Source organism: Macaca fascicularis, chromosome 14 (assembly GCF_037993035.2).
Source record: "Macaca fascicularis isolate 582-1 chromosome 14, T2T-MFA8v1.1".
Classification (NCBI taxonomy): Eukaryota; Metazoa; Chordata; class Mammalia; order Primates; family Cercopithecidae; genus Macaca; species Macaca fascicularis.
This window is the reverse complement of record NC_088388.1, coordinates 93,474,487-93,491,615: the sequence shown is the minus strand read 5'-3', so window position 1 is coordinate 93,491,615 and position 17,129 is coordinate 93,474,487. Positions and strand designations below refer to the sequence as shown.

Sequence of the window (17,129 nt, the reverse complement as noted above, 5' to 3'; positions counted from 1 at the left end):
GATAAACAAATTACAGGAAAGACATAATCAAGGATTTGGTGATCTTATTTCGTAGGTAGTTGCATAAATTCCTAGAGCCAGTGTAGGTAGGGTCAAGATGGTATATGTGTTGATCAGGAATCAAAAGTTGATCCAGAGATTTCATTTTGGTATAGGACATAAATCTCAGAATAGTCTCTGGGCTTCTTTTGATCATGATTTTCCAGCATAGTGTTAGATAACATAATAGATGTCAAATAATAAAAATAAATGTCTTCATATTATAGTATAAAGACTTTAAATCCCACCACTGTGGTAGGCTGTGGGTTGGAAGGCTCCCTGGAAAAGCGTATTTAAGATTCATAAAAGCAAAGCCAACTAGTTCCACTTTAGGCCTAAGAATTATGATATGAACCTTGAACATTCACAAAAATTATCTCTTCCTCAAGCATAGGTTAATCAAAATTAAGCCCTTAGTTATGAAAAACTCAGATTTCATTTTTTAATAAGTCTTCATACAGGCTTTTCAAGATTAGAGAAAATTCTGTTTGCAAACTGAGCTATTTAGCCTGCCTACACTGGAAAGTAGAAGTAATCCTTTCAAAGCACAATTAGTAACTGCCTTCTGTGGACAGAGCAGTCTAGTAAATGTTCTGGAAAGTATAAATGAAGCAGACAATACAAATTCTGCCCTCAGGGGTGGGATTTGTCTTATATGTAGAATTTGCTCTCTAGCATCAGTGAGTGTTGAGGTCTGAAAACAAGGGAGTAGACACATCTTAGGTCCTTATTGGAAACAAGACTTCTTTGGCTTCATACTTAAATGGAAAGTTTACATGGAAAATCATGGGTGCAATCCATTCTCAAATGAGAAAGGAGCCATCAGTTCTGTGACTTTCAGGCTAAGCAGCCTCATTCAGCAGTCTGCTTGGATAAATAAGGTCTTATTCTATCATCACTGCCTGTCAGCTGTACCTGTCATTTGGTGTCACTAACTTAGGCCAGATCAAACAGAAAGCAACCTCTTTCTGCCACAAAGCATCTCCCTAGGCAGAGCTCACAACATAAACTAAAGCACTAACTCTCAAGAGCCTGTTGCCACGATGATTCAGTTCATGTATTATCTCTGACTTTTCTGAGATCATCTAATAAGTTCTAACCAAAAATAAATATTTAATATTTCATTAAATAACATTATTACTTAGTCTAGGGTGACTGGGTTACATAGGATGGCTTGAAAGAGATAAGCCTTGGTGGACATTTAAAAAATTTAACTGAAGTAAAGAGCAATTGGTTTAGTTCTCTTCCCCTAGAGTGTTCTCATGTTGAGAAGACAAAACTCTGGGAACAATCACAGAGGGGCTAGGTACACAATGCAAAATTGCTGCTGGAGAAACTGAGAGAGTAGATATTAAATAACTAAGTGCACGCTGGATGAATAATGTTCTGGATCCAAGAAAGACATACACAGGTAAAAAATGAATTCATGCCTTTTGTGTTGTTGAAAACTTCTACTTTATTTTTCTCAAATATTTTTACTTATGCTTTTTGTCATTATCCACAGTGTTTTTTTTTTTTTTTAAGCCTGAGCCACTTTGTGGTTTTAGCCTCAATATAATCATCATCCCCTTACTCTTAGACTAATTCCTTTTCCCTTGTCACTTAGGCTTTGTATAGTTTGTAAAAATGAGGACCTTAGAAAATCAACATTTCCTGTGAACTTGAGAGACTATATGAGCAGCGCCCCAATCAGTAGGATTAGGCATGTAAAACCAGTTGGATAGCAGATATATTATGATCTGTTGGACAAAGGTATAGTTGTGTGCATGTCTACAAGGTCATTGTGATTTGCCATTAGCATAAGGATCATGTAGGTTGACCAGGGTGAGGTAGGACTATCCACAGGATTGTGTAAATTGTGGTAGGGGAGGCAGTATACAATATTCATGAATTAAACACCTCGCTAACTGCTTTCCTGAAAATGGTCTGTGTTCTAAAAGACAAAGATCTAGCTTTTTTGCTGTTTTTTTCTTTAACTTATGAAGATGCAAGCCACTAATACGTTACTTGCTCTAGTTTAAAGTGAAAGCAACTGGCTATGGTAAGGTAGAGAAGACAGCTAAATTGTATCAGAATATTTAAGACTTCTAAATTAAGTTCTGAGTTACCTCACCTTATAAAAATATATGTCAATATACTAAGTACTCAACAAAGATCCAGGATGTGGGATATTTAAAAATACATCTCTCTTGGATCAGCACCAAAAATATCAGTTTCTGTACAACCCGTGTCAAGTTTTTAAGTATACACACATTAAAATTAGTTCTGATAAAAAATCACGAACTCCACAGAAATCATTAAATATATATGCAAATTACTTTTAAATACATTCTGACATCAAAGTCAGGCAATTCACTTGGAAGAATGTTATAATGAATATCACTGAATTTTTGTAGTAAGATGTTTGACGTCAACTTTGATTATGGGAATACTTTATATCTCACACAAAGGAGGCACTGGTACTTAGAAACTTAAGAAAATTACTAGAATTGTTAAGACTGAGGTGAAGAATTTGTACAGCCTTCCACAATTTCAAAGAGGTAGTGATAGATACTTGTCCTCCTGGCAATATCACATGCAGTTTCTTCCAGGTTGTTTTTCAGCCCTGGTTTGACGTAACGGTTCATCAAGAGGAGTTCTAGGGTATCCTTGCTGTCTCTGTTTCCAGCAGCAAGATGCAAGGGGGTCAAGAGGCCTTTTGTTTGGGCATTGATATCTGCATCATGCTGCAGTAAGAAAGAAGCCACTCTGGTATTATTCCACTTACAAGCACTGTGCAGGGGCGTCCAGCCATCCACAGTCACTGCATGAACGTCTGCCCCCTGTGCAATGAGCTCCCGGACAATATCTAAGTGTCCACTGTAGGCTGCGCGATGAAGAGGGGTATACTCATCTTCATCCCTAGTGTTCACATGAGTGGCCTTTTCAGAAAGTAGTCTCCGCACTGTAGTCAGCTGAGAAGAAAAATGGAAATCTTTCAACTCAACTCAAACCAAAACAATAACCAAAACAAAATTTTCTTGTGGTGTTAGATTTAATTAGGTTGAATAAAAACTTGTTAGCAGATGACTTTAAAATGAAAATAATTTAAGATCTCTTTTTTGGGAGGAGAGGACTACTGGTGTGAGAATGAACAAGTTAGTGTTAACTATACTTTGTTGCTTCTAAGAATGAGATTCTCTGAATATCAAACCATACCCTTACTCCTGGTCCAGCTAAGGTTCATTGCATAAAAGCTTCAGTCCAATGAATATCATAGGTTTTAATTGTATTTAATATTTTATATGTTATCTGTGAAGAAAACATAACTGCTTGATTTTTCTATTGGATTATCACACCAATATATACACTGTATGAAACTTTTAAAAATAAAACTTTTAACAAAAGAATAAAGTATTAATAGGGAATTCTAGGGATTTAAGAGCTCAATTCCTTCTCAATACAACCTTAGAAACATCCTTTAAGGTTGTAATTTTTAGTTTGTTCTATGGGCCTCTGGTTAAATGTGGCATGCTCTTGGGTTAAAAAGCTATTTAAAATGCAAGACCCTTTTAGTTATTAGTTTACTAAAACAGACATGGGGAAACTTAGTAAAATTAGGTGGAAGTGGCCAAGCAGAGGGAATAGGCTTTTGATGTTCATTCCACTTGGATGATCCTGGGCAAATTAATATTCCTGAATCTCAATTTCTTACTCTATAAAAGAGAAGAGTATTACTTATAGAGATACATGAGGATTAAATAATGTAATAAGGTACCTGGTATAGTTAGTATTTAATAAATGTTAGTTTCCATCCTCTTTCCTAAATGATCCTAATGACTTTATATAAATGATTTTAAAATATAGATGATTGCTTGCTATCTTTCTAGATAATTATCCTTAAACCCCCAAATAATACCTAGCATGACACTTTGCAGCTTAATATGTGCTTTCATGTACATTGTCTCATTTGGTCCTCACAATCAAGAGATAGGTATGACGGCCATAACAGTAAAGGCAGGCCTTCTGGCTTGAACCCAGTGCTATTCCTACTGTCACACTTCCTTCTGTAATCTTTTTTTTTTACCCGATTTTTTTCAGCAGCCCAAAGAAGCAATTTGCTTGGGTCTTTTTCCATTTTTTTTTCTTGCAATCGATACCACTCTTCATTTTTGTCATCTTGCTCCTCATCTTCATCAGAATTGCCTACCCAAAGACTTTGAGTACCAGTAGGAATAAGGTGTCCATGTGTTTCCAACAATTCAAGTTGGTTAAAGTGTTCAGAAAAATCCAAGGAATTCTCTTGGTCTGGTATTCCATCATCATTTCCTTTTTCTTTTTCCATTTTTACTACTATTCTAAATAAAAAGCATTTCAAATGCCAGGGTATAATCTTCCTAGAGATAAATTATGACTGCTTTATTCATCAAGACCTGAAAACACAAATACAAAAGTTATTAGTAAAACAATAATTCAGGCTTTATCAACTGCATAGATAAGTCTCGCAAACATATACAATTAAACCCTGTGTAAACTCTTGTTTTTCTTACGGTATTCCTTACATACACTAAATACTGGTGCTGACAGAAAACAACGAAAGAAAGAAGCGTTAGACCACTATTAGATCACAGATGATCTTTAGTGGTCTAACGCTTCTTACTTTCGTTGTTTTCTTCTAAGTCAACTATATTATTATATAACTATTATTATTATTATATTATATATATATTTTTTTGAGACGGAGTCTCACTCTGTTGCCCAGGCTGGACTGCAGTGGCCGGATCTCAGCTCACTGCAAGCTCCGCCCCCCGGGTTCACGCCATTCTCCTGCCTCAGCCTCCCGAGTAGCCCGGACTACAGGCGCCCGCCACCTCGCCCGGCTAGTTTTTTGTATTTTTTAGTAGAGACAGGGTTTCACCGTGTTAGCCAGGATGGTCTTGATCTCCTGACCTCGTGATCCGCCCGTCTCGGCCTCCCAAAGTGCTGGGATTACAGGCTTGAGCCACCGCGCCCGGCCATAACTATTATTTTTAATCTACTGGTTTAGGTATGATGGTATTATGCTAAGAGTGATGAATGCTTGAAGGTTTTGAAGTATAACTAATACAGTGAAGAAGGTGCATTCAAGATTTTTATAAACTAGACACACAGATAATATAGAGCAGAAATAAAAACTTCTAATTCCTAAAAAAACTACTTGGAAGAATCAGGGATTCTTGAAGATGTTAGCCCCCAAAAGGACATCTGTCCCAATCTCTCATTGGAGCAGATATCTTTATCACAACATCTACACTAATTATCCTATGTCTACTTTGATAATTTCAGGCCTAGGAAAATTCACTGCTTTAAAAAGTAGTCCTATATATTGATAGGCAACTATAGTTCTTAGTTGGGTCCTTGTTTTCAACTGAATTTTGGCTGTCATTCATTCCTTCATTCAACTAATATGAATAGAATGTCTGGTATGTGTCAATTTCTGGGTACTGGGATTCAATAATGAGCAAGATCCTCAGGAAGCTTACTCTAGTGTAGGTGACTGGCAAAGACGTCATGTGACTGGCAAAGACAACATGGTAAGTACTACTACAAGACTTTATCTAGAAACCATGAGTATACAGGAAGTTCATAATTCCCCTAGTTCTAAGGGATTAAAGAAGGCTTCCTGAAGGAACTGATGTTTATTCTGTTAAGCCGTCATATTAATTTATAAACCAGTATCAGCTTAAAGAGTTACACAGCATATAAACCTTAATCAATTACAGAAAAGGAGAATAACCAATAGATAGTTTAAAAATACCAGTACCCAGCCTCCCAACTCTATTTGTCGAAATCTTATCAGTCTTTCAAGGCTCTTCTCAGATGTTATCTCTTCCATTCTTTCTTGATCCTCTCATTTAGATCACTTTCTGCTTTCTACTTTTTTTGGTGCTACATTGTATTTCACCACTAACTTTGTTCTTGTTTTTGCCCCTTAAAAGATTATAAGTTTAAAGATAATGACCACATTTAACTTATATTTATATCTCCTACTTGTCTATAGAAGGCATTAAGTATGTGTAGCATTATATTTAATTAAAGTCTTGTCGCTTGATTTTGCCTGGAATGGATTCTGAGAAGTTCCAGAGTTAGGCATACCCCCAAGATACTGATTTCTGGTACCTAATCTCACAAGTTTAACAGTATACAATCTTAATGTGGTATTAAATTTTATTACTAGTGGCAATAGCACTAAACTCAAGTTTAAATCTATTACTCACATCCAGTAACTTTTCTGGACCTGTTACTTTATTGTAAAATGTAAGAATTTTACTAAAGTGTTTCTAAGGTCAATCCGGCTTTTCAGTTACCCTTGGAATCAGAGACACCCAATCAGAATCGCTTTGTATTTTATTAATTCTCCTGGAGCTTCCACTTTTTCTTTGATTCTCAAACTAATTCCTGAACCTTGCAACACAAAAGTGACCATACATCAATTCATTAAACACTTAACAGAGGCTAAAAAATAAAAGTTCACTTGTAACTATATCAAATATAGTAACCTTATACCACAGATCTTATCCTCTTCCTCAACATGCTTTTCCTTTTAATAAAAACTCCCTTTATATAAATTTTGAGTTTACAGATTCAGATACAACAAATTATATATAAAATTTTACTGGTATATTTAGTTTAAAAAGCCAAACCTAGGCGCATCTACCCGATTCACAGTTAAAAACAAAACTGATTACTTGATGATGATATTCCTGATATTCCATCAGGAATATCAGGGTACGTTTCCTAACTTAAAGGGCATATCCTATTTTGAGAGAGATCCGAACTATGTCAACTCCTTACAAACAACTCAGTGATGGGGGTGGGGGGAGTATAAACCTTACAGATGAAGGAGGTTCAGATAGATAAAACAACTTGCCCTAGATCAAGGACCCTTCAGTGGAACTGAAAGGGCAGACGTTCTAATTCAAAAGTTCCACATTATTTTTCGCTGCACTATACTTCTGTTATCAGCACAAAGCAATGCAGCTGTGCTGAACTCAAGGACCTATGGGTGACACCTGTAGAGAGTCTGGCGAGTGGGAGGGAGGGAGAGGGGATCCAGCTTCGACACTCTGCCACAGGCCGGGAACTCACAGGCCCGCGAGCTCCGCCTGAGGCCTTCTAAATAGCCAATAGCGGAGAAGCGGCTTCAGCCCTACCTGGGGACCAGGACGCGGCCTGACCTGCAGGGCTCGGCCTGTGTCCACAGGCTACCCACCCGCACTGGCTCAGGAGTTCTTAGATGGCGCGGGTCCACCAGAAAGCGCGGTCCGGGACAGGGAGTAACTACCCACCTGACAGAAGGGAAAATCGCCGCCTTGCATCTCACTTCCGGGTTTGTCTCCTCGGCAGCTCAAGATTGGCTCCTGCGTGAGGGCGGGGCCTCGCCGCTACTTTCCCCGCCCCCTCACGGCGTGCGATAGCCAATGAGAACCGAACTGGACTTGAAGCGTCTACGTTTCCCATGAAGTGTCGCGAGAGAAACGGACGCCGTTCTCTCCCGCGGAATTCAGGTTTACGGCCCTGTGGGTTCTCAGAGGCAAGTTTGGACCGTGTTGTTTTCTTCTCACGGATCCTGCCCTTTCTTCCTGGAAAGAAGACAGCCTCAGGTCCCTATTGTGGGGCTTTGAAGAGTCCAGGAGTGGGGTAATTTAGGAATCGCATTCGTCTCCTGTTTCTGCAGGTTCCCAGGCTGAAGCCCAGAGTTAACTGGAACCTCGGAAAGAACGGGCCGAGTGGGCCGGGGAGGGGTCCTGGCGGGCTCTGCGTTCTGATTTCCAGGCGCCGGGCGGTGAGGGCGTGTTGAGGCTTGGAATCCCGACGGAATCTGGAGCTCCAGATGTGGTGGGGGTTGTCTCGCGGTGGCAGCCACTCTTCCCCAAACCTGGCTGTTTTCAGTTATCCTGCTGGTGCCTAAAGATGTTCCTCCGCAGACCACGTGTTTGTTTATTTGCACTCGCTTTAAACGCGGGTCCCTTCCCTTTTCCAAACTAGCCAGGTCCTTTAAAAAAAAAAAATCGTGTGTTTGAGCAGGAAATACAGGATTGCCTCCGTTCTCCAGAGTAACCTATGCCTGCAACTTAAAAATATCTGCACATCTAGAGTTGTTTGTGTGTTGAACCACAACCATATGTGATCCTTTTTGCCCATTTGTTTAGCATACATTAATTTCCCATAAGAGCACGGGAAAGGAAAATAGGAGTTTAATCATCCTGGTGAAATTAGGATGGCACTGGAGATGTATTATTTCTATGCTTAGTTCATTAAAAAAATTAAAGTATAATGGGTGTTTAGATGAAAATGAGACTTCTAGATTTGCCAGTCTGCTTAAGACGTCTGTACCTTGTGCAGCGTAAATCATGTTGGTTAAATACGTGCAGGCTTTTTAAAAAATGTGTTTTATAATGTAATTTTGTTTTTAGAATTTCTAGAATTTGGAATCGAGTGCATTTTCTGACATTTGAGTACAGTACCGAGGGGTTCTTGGAGAAGAACCTGGTCCCAGAGGAGCTTGACTGACCTTAAAAATGAGTACTGCAGATGCACTGTAAGCACCATACTTCTGGAATCCCTTGTTATTTTGGGTTTCTAAAGCTCGTCAACTGTGATCACAATAAAATAAAACTTATTTAATAAGCAGTAAATAAAGAACCTGCTTATGAACAGAAATACTAGTCATCAAAAAGGATATTTGGAATGTTTTTAATATTTATCTTTTTAGAAACTAATATGCAGCGATAGATTGGAGTCTTGCTGTAATTTGATCTATTGATATAGTTTTAAGTTTATGTTCTTAGGCTTTGTCTTAAATTATTGAAGTTATTCAATTTTCCTGACAAATTCTTATTAGTCAATGCAGTTCTGTTTAAGATTTTTAGAGTAAATCCTCTAGTATTAAATAAGCTGGAAATGAATTTGAATGAAATGGGAATAAATAAAAGGACTATAAAAGTTATGGGCACTTTGGGAGGCTGAGGCTGGTGGGATCATCTGAGGTCGGGAGTTCGAGACCAGCCTGACCAACATGATGAAACCCTGTCTCTACTAAAAATACAAAATTAGCCAGGCACGGTGGCGCATGCCTGTAATCCCAGCTACTCAGGAGACCGAGGCAGGAGAATCACCTGAACCCAAGAGGTGGAGTTTGCAGTGAGCCGAGATCATAAAAAAAAGTTATGTAGGAAAGACTTTAAACTTGTAGTCTTTTATCCTAGTTTCAAGTCCTTGGACGCTACTAGCTGTGTGATCTTGGGCCAGTCAGCAATTCTCTGAGCCTTGCCTCAATTTTGCCATTTGTAAAACTGGAATAATTATACCTTTCTCAGATTAATTTTGAGGCTTAAATGAGAGAATTCATGTGAAAATACTTCATAAATTGCTACAGAAACATGTAGTATTGTGATTTGAAAAGTGTTCTGACCTACCTTTTTGGAGATAGCTGTCAGAACTGTGTGCATATCATTTTTGAAGTTTTTGAAGACGAATCGTTTCTGGAAATATCTCTTATTTGTAAAGATTTGAATTTTGGAGATATATGCAGAGATTTTTTAAAAAAATTCATTGTAGTTTATTAAAAATAGCCTGAGTTTTCATGATGGGTTTTAGTCCCGTTTCTGTCACCAGTTATGTGATAAAACAGTTAATTTCTCTGGGTTTAGCCTTCTCATTTGTCAGAGATAATAATGCCTGACTCTTCATCTATGAGGGTTGAGATGAGATCATAGAAATAAAAGTATTTTATGCAATTAAAGTTTAGTGTAACTTTAGTGTAAGTAGCAATGTAATAACTAGCAATGTAATAACTATTACATTGCTACTTCACATTAAAGTAGCTTTGAATATTACCAAATTCAAATTGAAACAATTCTGTTTTGTTACTTGGCCAACTTTTTTAATGAAATCTAACTCTGTAGAGAGTAGAGTCAAGCAAGTGTCTTCAGGGGCCTGAATGTAAGTTATTAGCGTATTAGTATAAAATTGACTTATAAATTTAGAGGAAGGCTTTTAAAATTAACTTTGATTTTCTTGGAAGAGTACAGAGTCAGGTAAATAACAAGTTTAGATATAGGTGTCAAAACCTCTTTGGTTTTCTAAGAAGAGGAAAACAAGCAAACTTTCGGGCATGGGTTACATGAGTTTGTAAAAGTGGGTATAACAAGGTTGTAAATTTTTGAAGCAGTTATAGAACCTTGTAAAGATTTATGTACATTTGTTCTATATTGAACTAGTGGTTAGGAAAACTAATGTTAATATATGTTGAATACTTCAGATTTTCAGATGAACTCTAAGGCTGAAAAAAAGATTTTACTCCATAACTGTTATTATTTATTTTATAAGTTTCAGTCTCAATTTGTTTGAATATCCTTTTAATGAATTATTAATATATTAAATGTTTTTTCTTTCTTAATATAGTGATGATGAAAACACATTTAAAATCTTAGTTGCAACAGATATTCATCTTGGATTTATGGAGAAAGATGCAGTCAGAGGAAACGATACGTTTGTAACACTCGATGAAATTTTAAGACTTGCCCAGGGAAATGAAGTGAGTGTGGTTTATATTTGTGCACTTTCTACCGTATTCCCTTGGTCAACAAATTATTTTTCCTTCTAAAATTACAGATTTGTTTTATAAGCTCAGGTGCTTACCTTGCCTGCTTGAGTATCAATATACTAAAAGCTCAAAGTTGATTTTGTGTGCTTTGTGTCTTAAATTCAAGTAGGAGCTACTTTTGTAGATAGTCTGTTAAATTTTACAAATTTTTTGGGGTGTTTACTGAATGCAGGATCCTGTGGCAGTGTCTACTTGAAATGTAAGGTGACTGTCAAAACTTCTGCTTTCAGTGGACATAGAAGAAAACTAGTGTGAAAGACATATATCCATAATCCTCAGATGCAAGGTTGTATGTGATAGGAGCCCTAAGGAAATTCTAAGTAGCATTTCCTGTGAGTTTAGAGGCAGAAAAGATCACATTTAGATTATAGCAAGATGAGGGCTGGGCACGGTGGCTCATGCCTGTAATCCCAGCACTTTGGGAGGCCGAGGCGGGCGGAACACGAGGTCAGGAGATCGAGACCATCTTGGCTAACACGGTGAAACCCCATCTCTACTAAAAATACAAAAAAAATTAGCCGGGCATGGTGGTGAGCGCCTGTAGTGCCAGCTACCTGGGAGGCTGAGGCAGGAGAATCGCGTGAACCTGGGAGCAGAGGTTGCAGTGAGCCGAGATCACATCACTGCACTCCAGCCCAGGGAACAGAGCAAGACTCCATCTCAAAAAAAAAAAAAACAAATAGCAAGATGAGCTTAATGAAAAAGGTTGTGTTTAACTTGGGCTTTGGGGGAAGGGTAGAGTTTTGGCCAGTGGGGAGCATAGAGAATGTACATCCATGTGAAGCAGGAGTGAAGACACAGGTAAGACAGTATAAGGTATGTTAGGGGCCCTGTAGTCAATTTGGCTCACCAGCAGGTCATAGTTAGCAAGCATGCTGAGAGACTAAAAGTAAAGATTTGAGCTACATTAATGAGGACTTCAAATATCAGATTGAGAAATCTGTACCCAGTGCAGTAGAAAGTCTTCTGGCAGCAGAGTATAATACCATGAATTAGAGACCAGTTTTTTGAAGTGTTGACCTTAGGGATGGGAAAGAGGAAGTGAATGCAAGAGATACTGCAAAAAGAGGATTCGTGTACTTTGGTTAGTTGTAGGGTGTGGGGATAAGGGCAAAGGGGATGACAGTGACTCTGAAATGTGTGGAGTTTGGGTGAATAGTTGTACCAAAAATAGAAATAGGTAGATAGGAAAGAGGTACTTCTTTATGTGGGAAGGTGACAATTTCTGATTTAGACATTTAGAGTTGGAGACTACCATGGGACAATCAGGGAAAAATTTCAGCAGGCAGTTAACACGTCAGCCCAGGAGAGAGTTGGAGAATAAACATAAAAGTTGACTTGCAAATTAACACCTCCAATCTTGACTTTTCTGCAGAGTTCTCTTCAGTTTATCTGCTAGGTCCTTATTTCTTCCTCCCAAATATATATGGTGCCTCTCTACTACTCTCTTCACGCTAATAAACTTAGTCCAAAGCTTGATCACGTTTCACATGACCTGCAGGAGGTCCCCTTCCATCTTTCTGCTTCCATTCTTTTTTGCTGCATCTACTCAGCATACATCTATTCAGCATAGCAGCCAAAGTGAACTTTTAAAATAATAAATCAGATCATGGCACTCTGTTGCCTAAAATTTTCCAAGTGTCATTCCATTGAATCTAGTATAAAATTCAAACTACAAGGTTCGACTCGATCTTTGCCCCTGCCATGAAACTTCATCTCCTACTACTCTCTGCCTGATTTACAGTGCTACATCCACAACGGCACGTTCTACTCTGAGGCCCTTACATATCTAGTTCTTTCTGCTTGGAGCACATTGATCTTGGCGGGGCCTACTTCTGAGAGTTCAAGTCTTACATTTTTGGAGACGTCTTCCCTGATACTTTCAAGCACTCTTTTATCACATTTCTCTGCTTTATTTTTTTCATAGCGTATTTTTAATACCACTATCCGAAATAATTTATTGAATTATTTACTTATTTTTTATCTGTTGTCTTCACTAGAAGGAAAACTCCATGAGAGTGAAAATCTTTTGTTTGTTCATGCTATATCTTAGTGCTTAGAAAGAATCAGAAAGCAGTGGGTATATATATTTTAAGTTTCTTAATTAAGTGAGGCAATGGCTGGATTCTTTCATTTTAGGTTCAGGGGTACATGTGCAGGTTTGTTATATAGGTAAACTTTTATGACAGGGGTTTGTTGTGTAGATTATTTTGCCACCCAGGTATTAATCCTAGTACCCATTCATTATTTTTCCTCATCCTCTCCCTCCTCCTGTCATCTGCCCTCTGGTATGTCCTAGTGTCTGTTGTTCTCCTCTTTGTGTCCATGTGTTCTCATCATTTAGCTTCCACTTATAAGGGAGAAGTGGTATTTGATTTTCTATTCCTCCATTAGTTTGCTAAGGATGATGGCCTCCAGCTCTATCCATGTCCCTGCAAAGGACATGACCTGGTTCTTTTCAATGGCTGCATAGTATTCCATGGTTTATATGTACCACATTTTCTTTATCCCGTCTACCATTGATGAGATTTAGGTTGATTCCATGTTTTGCTATTGTGAATAGTACTGCAGTGAACATATGTGTGCTGTGTCTTTATGGTAGAAGGATTTATATTCCTTTGGGTATATACCAAGTAATGGAATTGCTGGGTGGAATGGTAGTTCCATTTTTAGCTCTTTGAGGAATCGTCACACTGCTTTCCACAATGGTTGAACCAGTTTACACCCCCACCAGCATTGTATAAGTATTCCTTTTTCTCCGTAATTTCACCAGCATCTGTTCTTTTTTGACTTTTCAATAATAGAATGTAAGGTGAATTTTTCCTTCCCTGAAGGCACAAAAACTTGTGGCCAAAGGTCTGTTTCCTGCTGGAGAATCCTGCATGTGCTCTTTCTTTTTTAACTCTTGAGCCCTAAAACAGAATCTTCTCCTGAGAGTAAGCTACTTACTTCTACTTTGCCCTTTCCTTCACCTCTGCTTCCACTGTTTCCCTTCCCTGCATTCCTTAATCTTAACTGTTCCAGCCCCCATAACCCCTAGGGACTTCTAGATGCGTATTATGTTTACTCGTTTTCTTGATTTGTAGTTAGTATTTCTTCTTATTGAAGTCTAAGTTCTTCCTGACTTTTAAGTCTCTTACTATGTTGGCCCATGCCCACTAACCAGTCTTAGTTCTGTTCCCTAGATTCTTAGAGTCTTGTTTTAAAAAAATTTTTTATTTTGAAGCAATGTCAGTCTCACAGAAAAGTTGGCAAGAATGGTGCATAGAATGCCTTACCTGTCACCCAGGTTTTCTAACATTTTGTCACATTTGCTTTATCCTCTCTTTACAAATACACATGATTTTTTTCCCTCAACCATTTGAGAGTAAACTGCATGTATAATCATGGAAAACCAGGAAAGTAGTATTGATTCAGTGCTATTGTATAATGTTAAGATGTTGCCAATTGTTCCTATAATGTCTGTTATAGCTCTTTGGAGGCTGGTTGGTGGCATCCAGGACCCAGTCCAGGTTTACATATTGTATTTAGTTGCCATGTCTCTTTGTCTCCTTTAATCTGGTACATTTTCCTGAATCTGCCTTGCCTTTGTTTTTCATGACCCTGATATTTTGAAGAGTACAGAGGCCAGTAATTTTATAGAATCTTCCTCAAATTGACTGTATGTAGTATTTCCTCATGATTAGGTTCAGATTCTGCACTTTTGGCAAGAATACCACAGAAGTGAGTCGTGTTCTTTTCAATATTTCCTAGAGTCACCGCCAGCCAGTTTAAAAAAATTTTTTTTAATGTTCAAATGATGGCAAAATATATTAAATACACAACATAAAATTTCCCTTGTTAACCATTTTCAAGTGTACAGTACAGTAGTGTTAAATATGTTCATATTGCTGTGCAACCAATCTCCAGAATTATTCTCATCTTGCAAAAATGACACCCATTAAGCAACAACTTCTTTTCGCCCCAGTATATTTTTCATTTGGTTTGTTGTTTTTGTTTTGTTTCTTCCATGCCTTTGATTGTGATCATTTTCTTCCTTTTACTCAAATAGTGTTCATTCTGGAAGGCCTAGCTTAAATCTCACATTTTTATTAAAGTTACCCTAACTACCATACGCACAGTGATCTATACCTTGTGTTCTTTTGTATGATTAAGCACTTAAGTTTCTTTAGGTGCATCGTATATGTCTTAAAAGCCTGTGTTAGACTTTTTCTGTATGATTTCCCTCCTTCACTCCTTCACTGAAGTTATTCCTAGAATGTCTTCCTCAAAATCATTTATCTTTCCTAGCGCAACTAACATGCCATCATGTTAGTTCATCCCTTCTAGACTTTGTGTCCGCAGGCGAATTGTCCTGCCTTGAGTTCAAATTCGTCGTAGTGTCATCTCTGCTGCTGGTTGCTTACGTGTCCATTCTAGTACACCCCAGAGTTTGACTTATGTTTAGATGTATAACAGTTTGCCTCTTCCATTAGAGTTTGGATATATTTAGGATAGGGATGATATTTTATTCATCATTGTATCCTCAGGACTCAGCAGAGGGTCTTGCATAGAGTCAGTATTTAATGAGGGCAGGGATATAATCTGTTTTGTAGATTGCTATTTTTTTAGCTTCTGGAACCTGTAGGAATTCTAAATAAATGCTGAATGAATTAAATGAATGATTTGGATTGAATTTGGTATCTCTTCCATACATTCTGTTAAAGTGCTGAGTTTATGTTTGATTCGAATAATAGAAAAAACATGATCACCTTGTGTAGCTTGAATCAGAGACTTGGTGTAATTGGAAGATGGCTTTTTTTTAAGATAGCTTAGTCAGCTAAATTAGAGTCAGATTAATTACCAGTTTGAAAGTCCCTTTGAATAAATAAAATGTAAGTTTTTAAATTGCCATACATAATAGTGTCTTTTGTTTTTTTAATCTCTTTCATCTGCAGTTTATAAAAATGTTACCTGTAAAACATACTAATTTTAACACCTTTTTCTGTTGATCAGGTGGATTTTATTTTGTTAGGCGGTGATCTTTTTCATGAAAATAAGCCCTCAAGGAAAACGTTACACACCTGCCTCGAGTTATTAAGAAAATATTGTATGGGTGATAGGCCTGTCCAGTTTGAAATTCTCAGTGATCAGTCAGTCAACTTTGGTTTTAGTAAGTAAGTATATTTATTTACTTGAGTGAATGATTACTTGTGTATGGTATTTTCTGTATAAGACGCACAAACACACAGTTAACCATTTTGCTTTCCATATAAGCTATTTTCTTAGTAAATATATTCTTTGAATTTTTTGTACATCGTCATATTAATTTATATTTTCCTAATTGATAGTGGGACTGACCCAGCTACTCGGGAAGCTGAGGTGGGAGGATTACTTGAGTCCCAGAAGCAGAGGTTGCAGTGAGCCGAGATTGTGCCACTGCACTCCAGCCTAGGTGATAGAGCAAGACTCCATCTCAAAAAAAAAAAAAAAAAAAGTTGGGACTGAATATCTTCTCAGGTTATTGTACATTTTGGTATCCTCTCCTGTTCATATCATCTGCCTATTTTGAAAACTGAGATTTTTTTGTTTGTTTGTTTTTCTACCTGAATTGCAGAAGTTACTTATATATTCTAGTTAGTAAACCTTTGTGATACATATATTTTTTCCCAATTAGTGGCTTGTGGCTTGTCTTTTGACTTTGTTTATGGACTCTTGTTGACAGAAATACTTAATTTTTATGTAGTTAAATCTATTGTTTTTTCTTTTTTTCCATTTGTGCCTTTGGGACTACTTAATGATATTTGTCAATCCCTGTATTATAAAAATATCATGTGTTTTTTCTTTTTCTTTTTTTTTTTTTTTTTTTGAGATGGGGTCTCACTCTGTTGCCCAGGCTGGAGTGCAGTGGCATGATCTTGGCTCACTGCAACCTCCGCCTCCTGGGTTCAAGCAATTCTCCCTGCCTCAGCCTCCTGAGTAGCTGGGATTACAGGCGCCCATCACCACACCTGGCAAATTTTTGTGTTTTTAATAGAGATGGGGTTTTTGCCATGTTGGCCAGGCTGGTCTCGAACTCCAGACCTCAGGTAATCCACCTGCCTTGGTCTCCCAAAGTGCTGGGATTACAGACGTGAGCCACCACTTCCAGCCCATCATGTCTTAAACATTGTACAGGATCTCACATTGCATTTAGTAGAAAAGTTTGCTTAGTTTCTTTAGCCCGTGTCAGGTTTTCTGTTGTCTTTCGTGACCTTGATACTTATAAAGAGGTCAGGTATTTTGTAGACTGTCCCTCAATTTGGGTTTTTCTCTTGCTTTCTATGATTAGATTGGGATTACAGGTTTCGGGGGAGAATATTCAAGAAGTGACCCTTTCAGTCACATCACATCAGGAGGTGCATGACATCAACCTGATTTATCACTGGTGATTTTAACCTTGATCACTTAGTTAAGCCGGTCTCTGCCAGGTTTCTCCAGTGTA

The 17,129-nt window shown here is 37.9% G+C and overlaps 2 protein-coding genes across 8 annotated transcripts in view; one reads left to right on the top strand and one right to left on the bottom strand.

Annotated features, from left to right (window-relative positions):
* Positions 1 to 1,470: 1,470 nt before the first annotated feature.
* ANKRD49 (ankyrin repeat domain 49) lies at positions 1,471 to 7,379 on the bottom strand. 3 transcript variants are annotated; one of them, XM_005579381.4, is made up of 3 exons: positions 7,212 to 7,379; positions 4,106 to 4,451; positions 1,471 to 2,993 (listed from the first exon to the last, which is right to left on the bottom strand). In XM_005579381.4, exons 2-3 carry the CDS (start codon positions 4,361 to 4,363, stop codon positions 2,532 to 2,534), a joined length of 720 nt encoding a protein of 239 aa, XP_005579438.1. In that variant the 5' UTR covers positions 4,364 to 4,451; positions 7,212 to 7,379; the 3' UTR covers positions 1,471 to 2,531. The 3 variants fall into 3 exon arrangements, with proteins under 3 accessions (XP_005579438.1, XP_005579439.1, XP_005579437.1); XM_005579382.4 differs by having other exon boundaries at positions 7,271 to 7,379; XM_005579380.4 differs by having other exon boundaries at positions 7,347 to 7,379.
* A 158-nt stretch (positions 7,380 to 7,537) lies between these two features.
* MRE11 (MRE11 homolog, double strand break repair nuclease) overlaps positions 7,538 to 17,129 on the top strand; it is a 77,972-nt gene continuing 68,380 nt past the window's right edge. For 2 of the 5 annotated variants that reach the window (XM_074015085.1, XM_005579376.4), the window contains exons 1-4: positions 7,538 to 7,591; positions 8,475 to 8,599; positions 10,465 to 10,597; positions 15,662 to 15,822. In XM_074015085.1, the coding sequence (XP_073871186.1) occupies positions 8,580 to 8,599; positions 10,465 to 10,597; positions 15,662 to 15,822 (314 nt within the window). In that variant the 5' untranslated portion in view covers positions 7,538 to 7,591; positions 8,475 to 8,579. Of the gene's footprint in view, positions 7,699 to 8,474; positions 8,600 to 10,464; positions 10,598 to 15,661; positions 15,823 to 17,129 lie in introns of all 5 variants that reach the window. The other 3 variants (XM_005579378.4, XM_005579375.4, XM_045371157.2) reach the window with 2 other exon arrangements.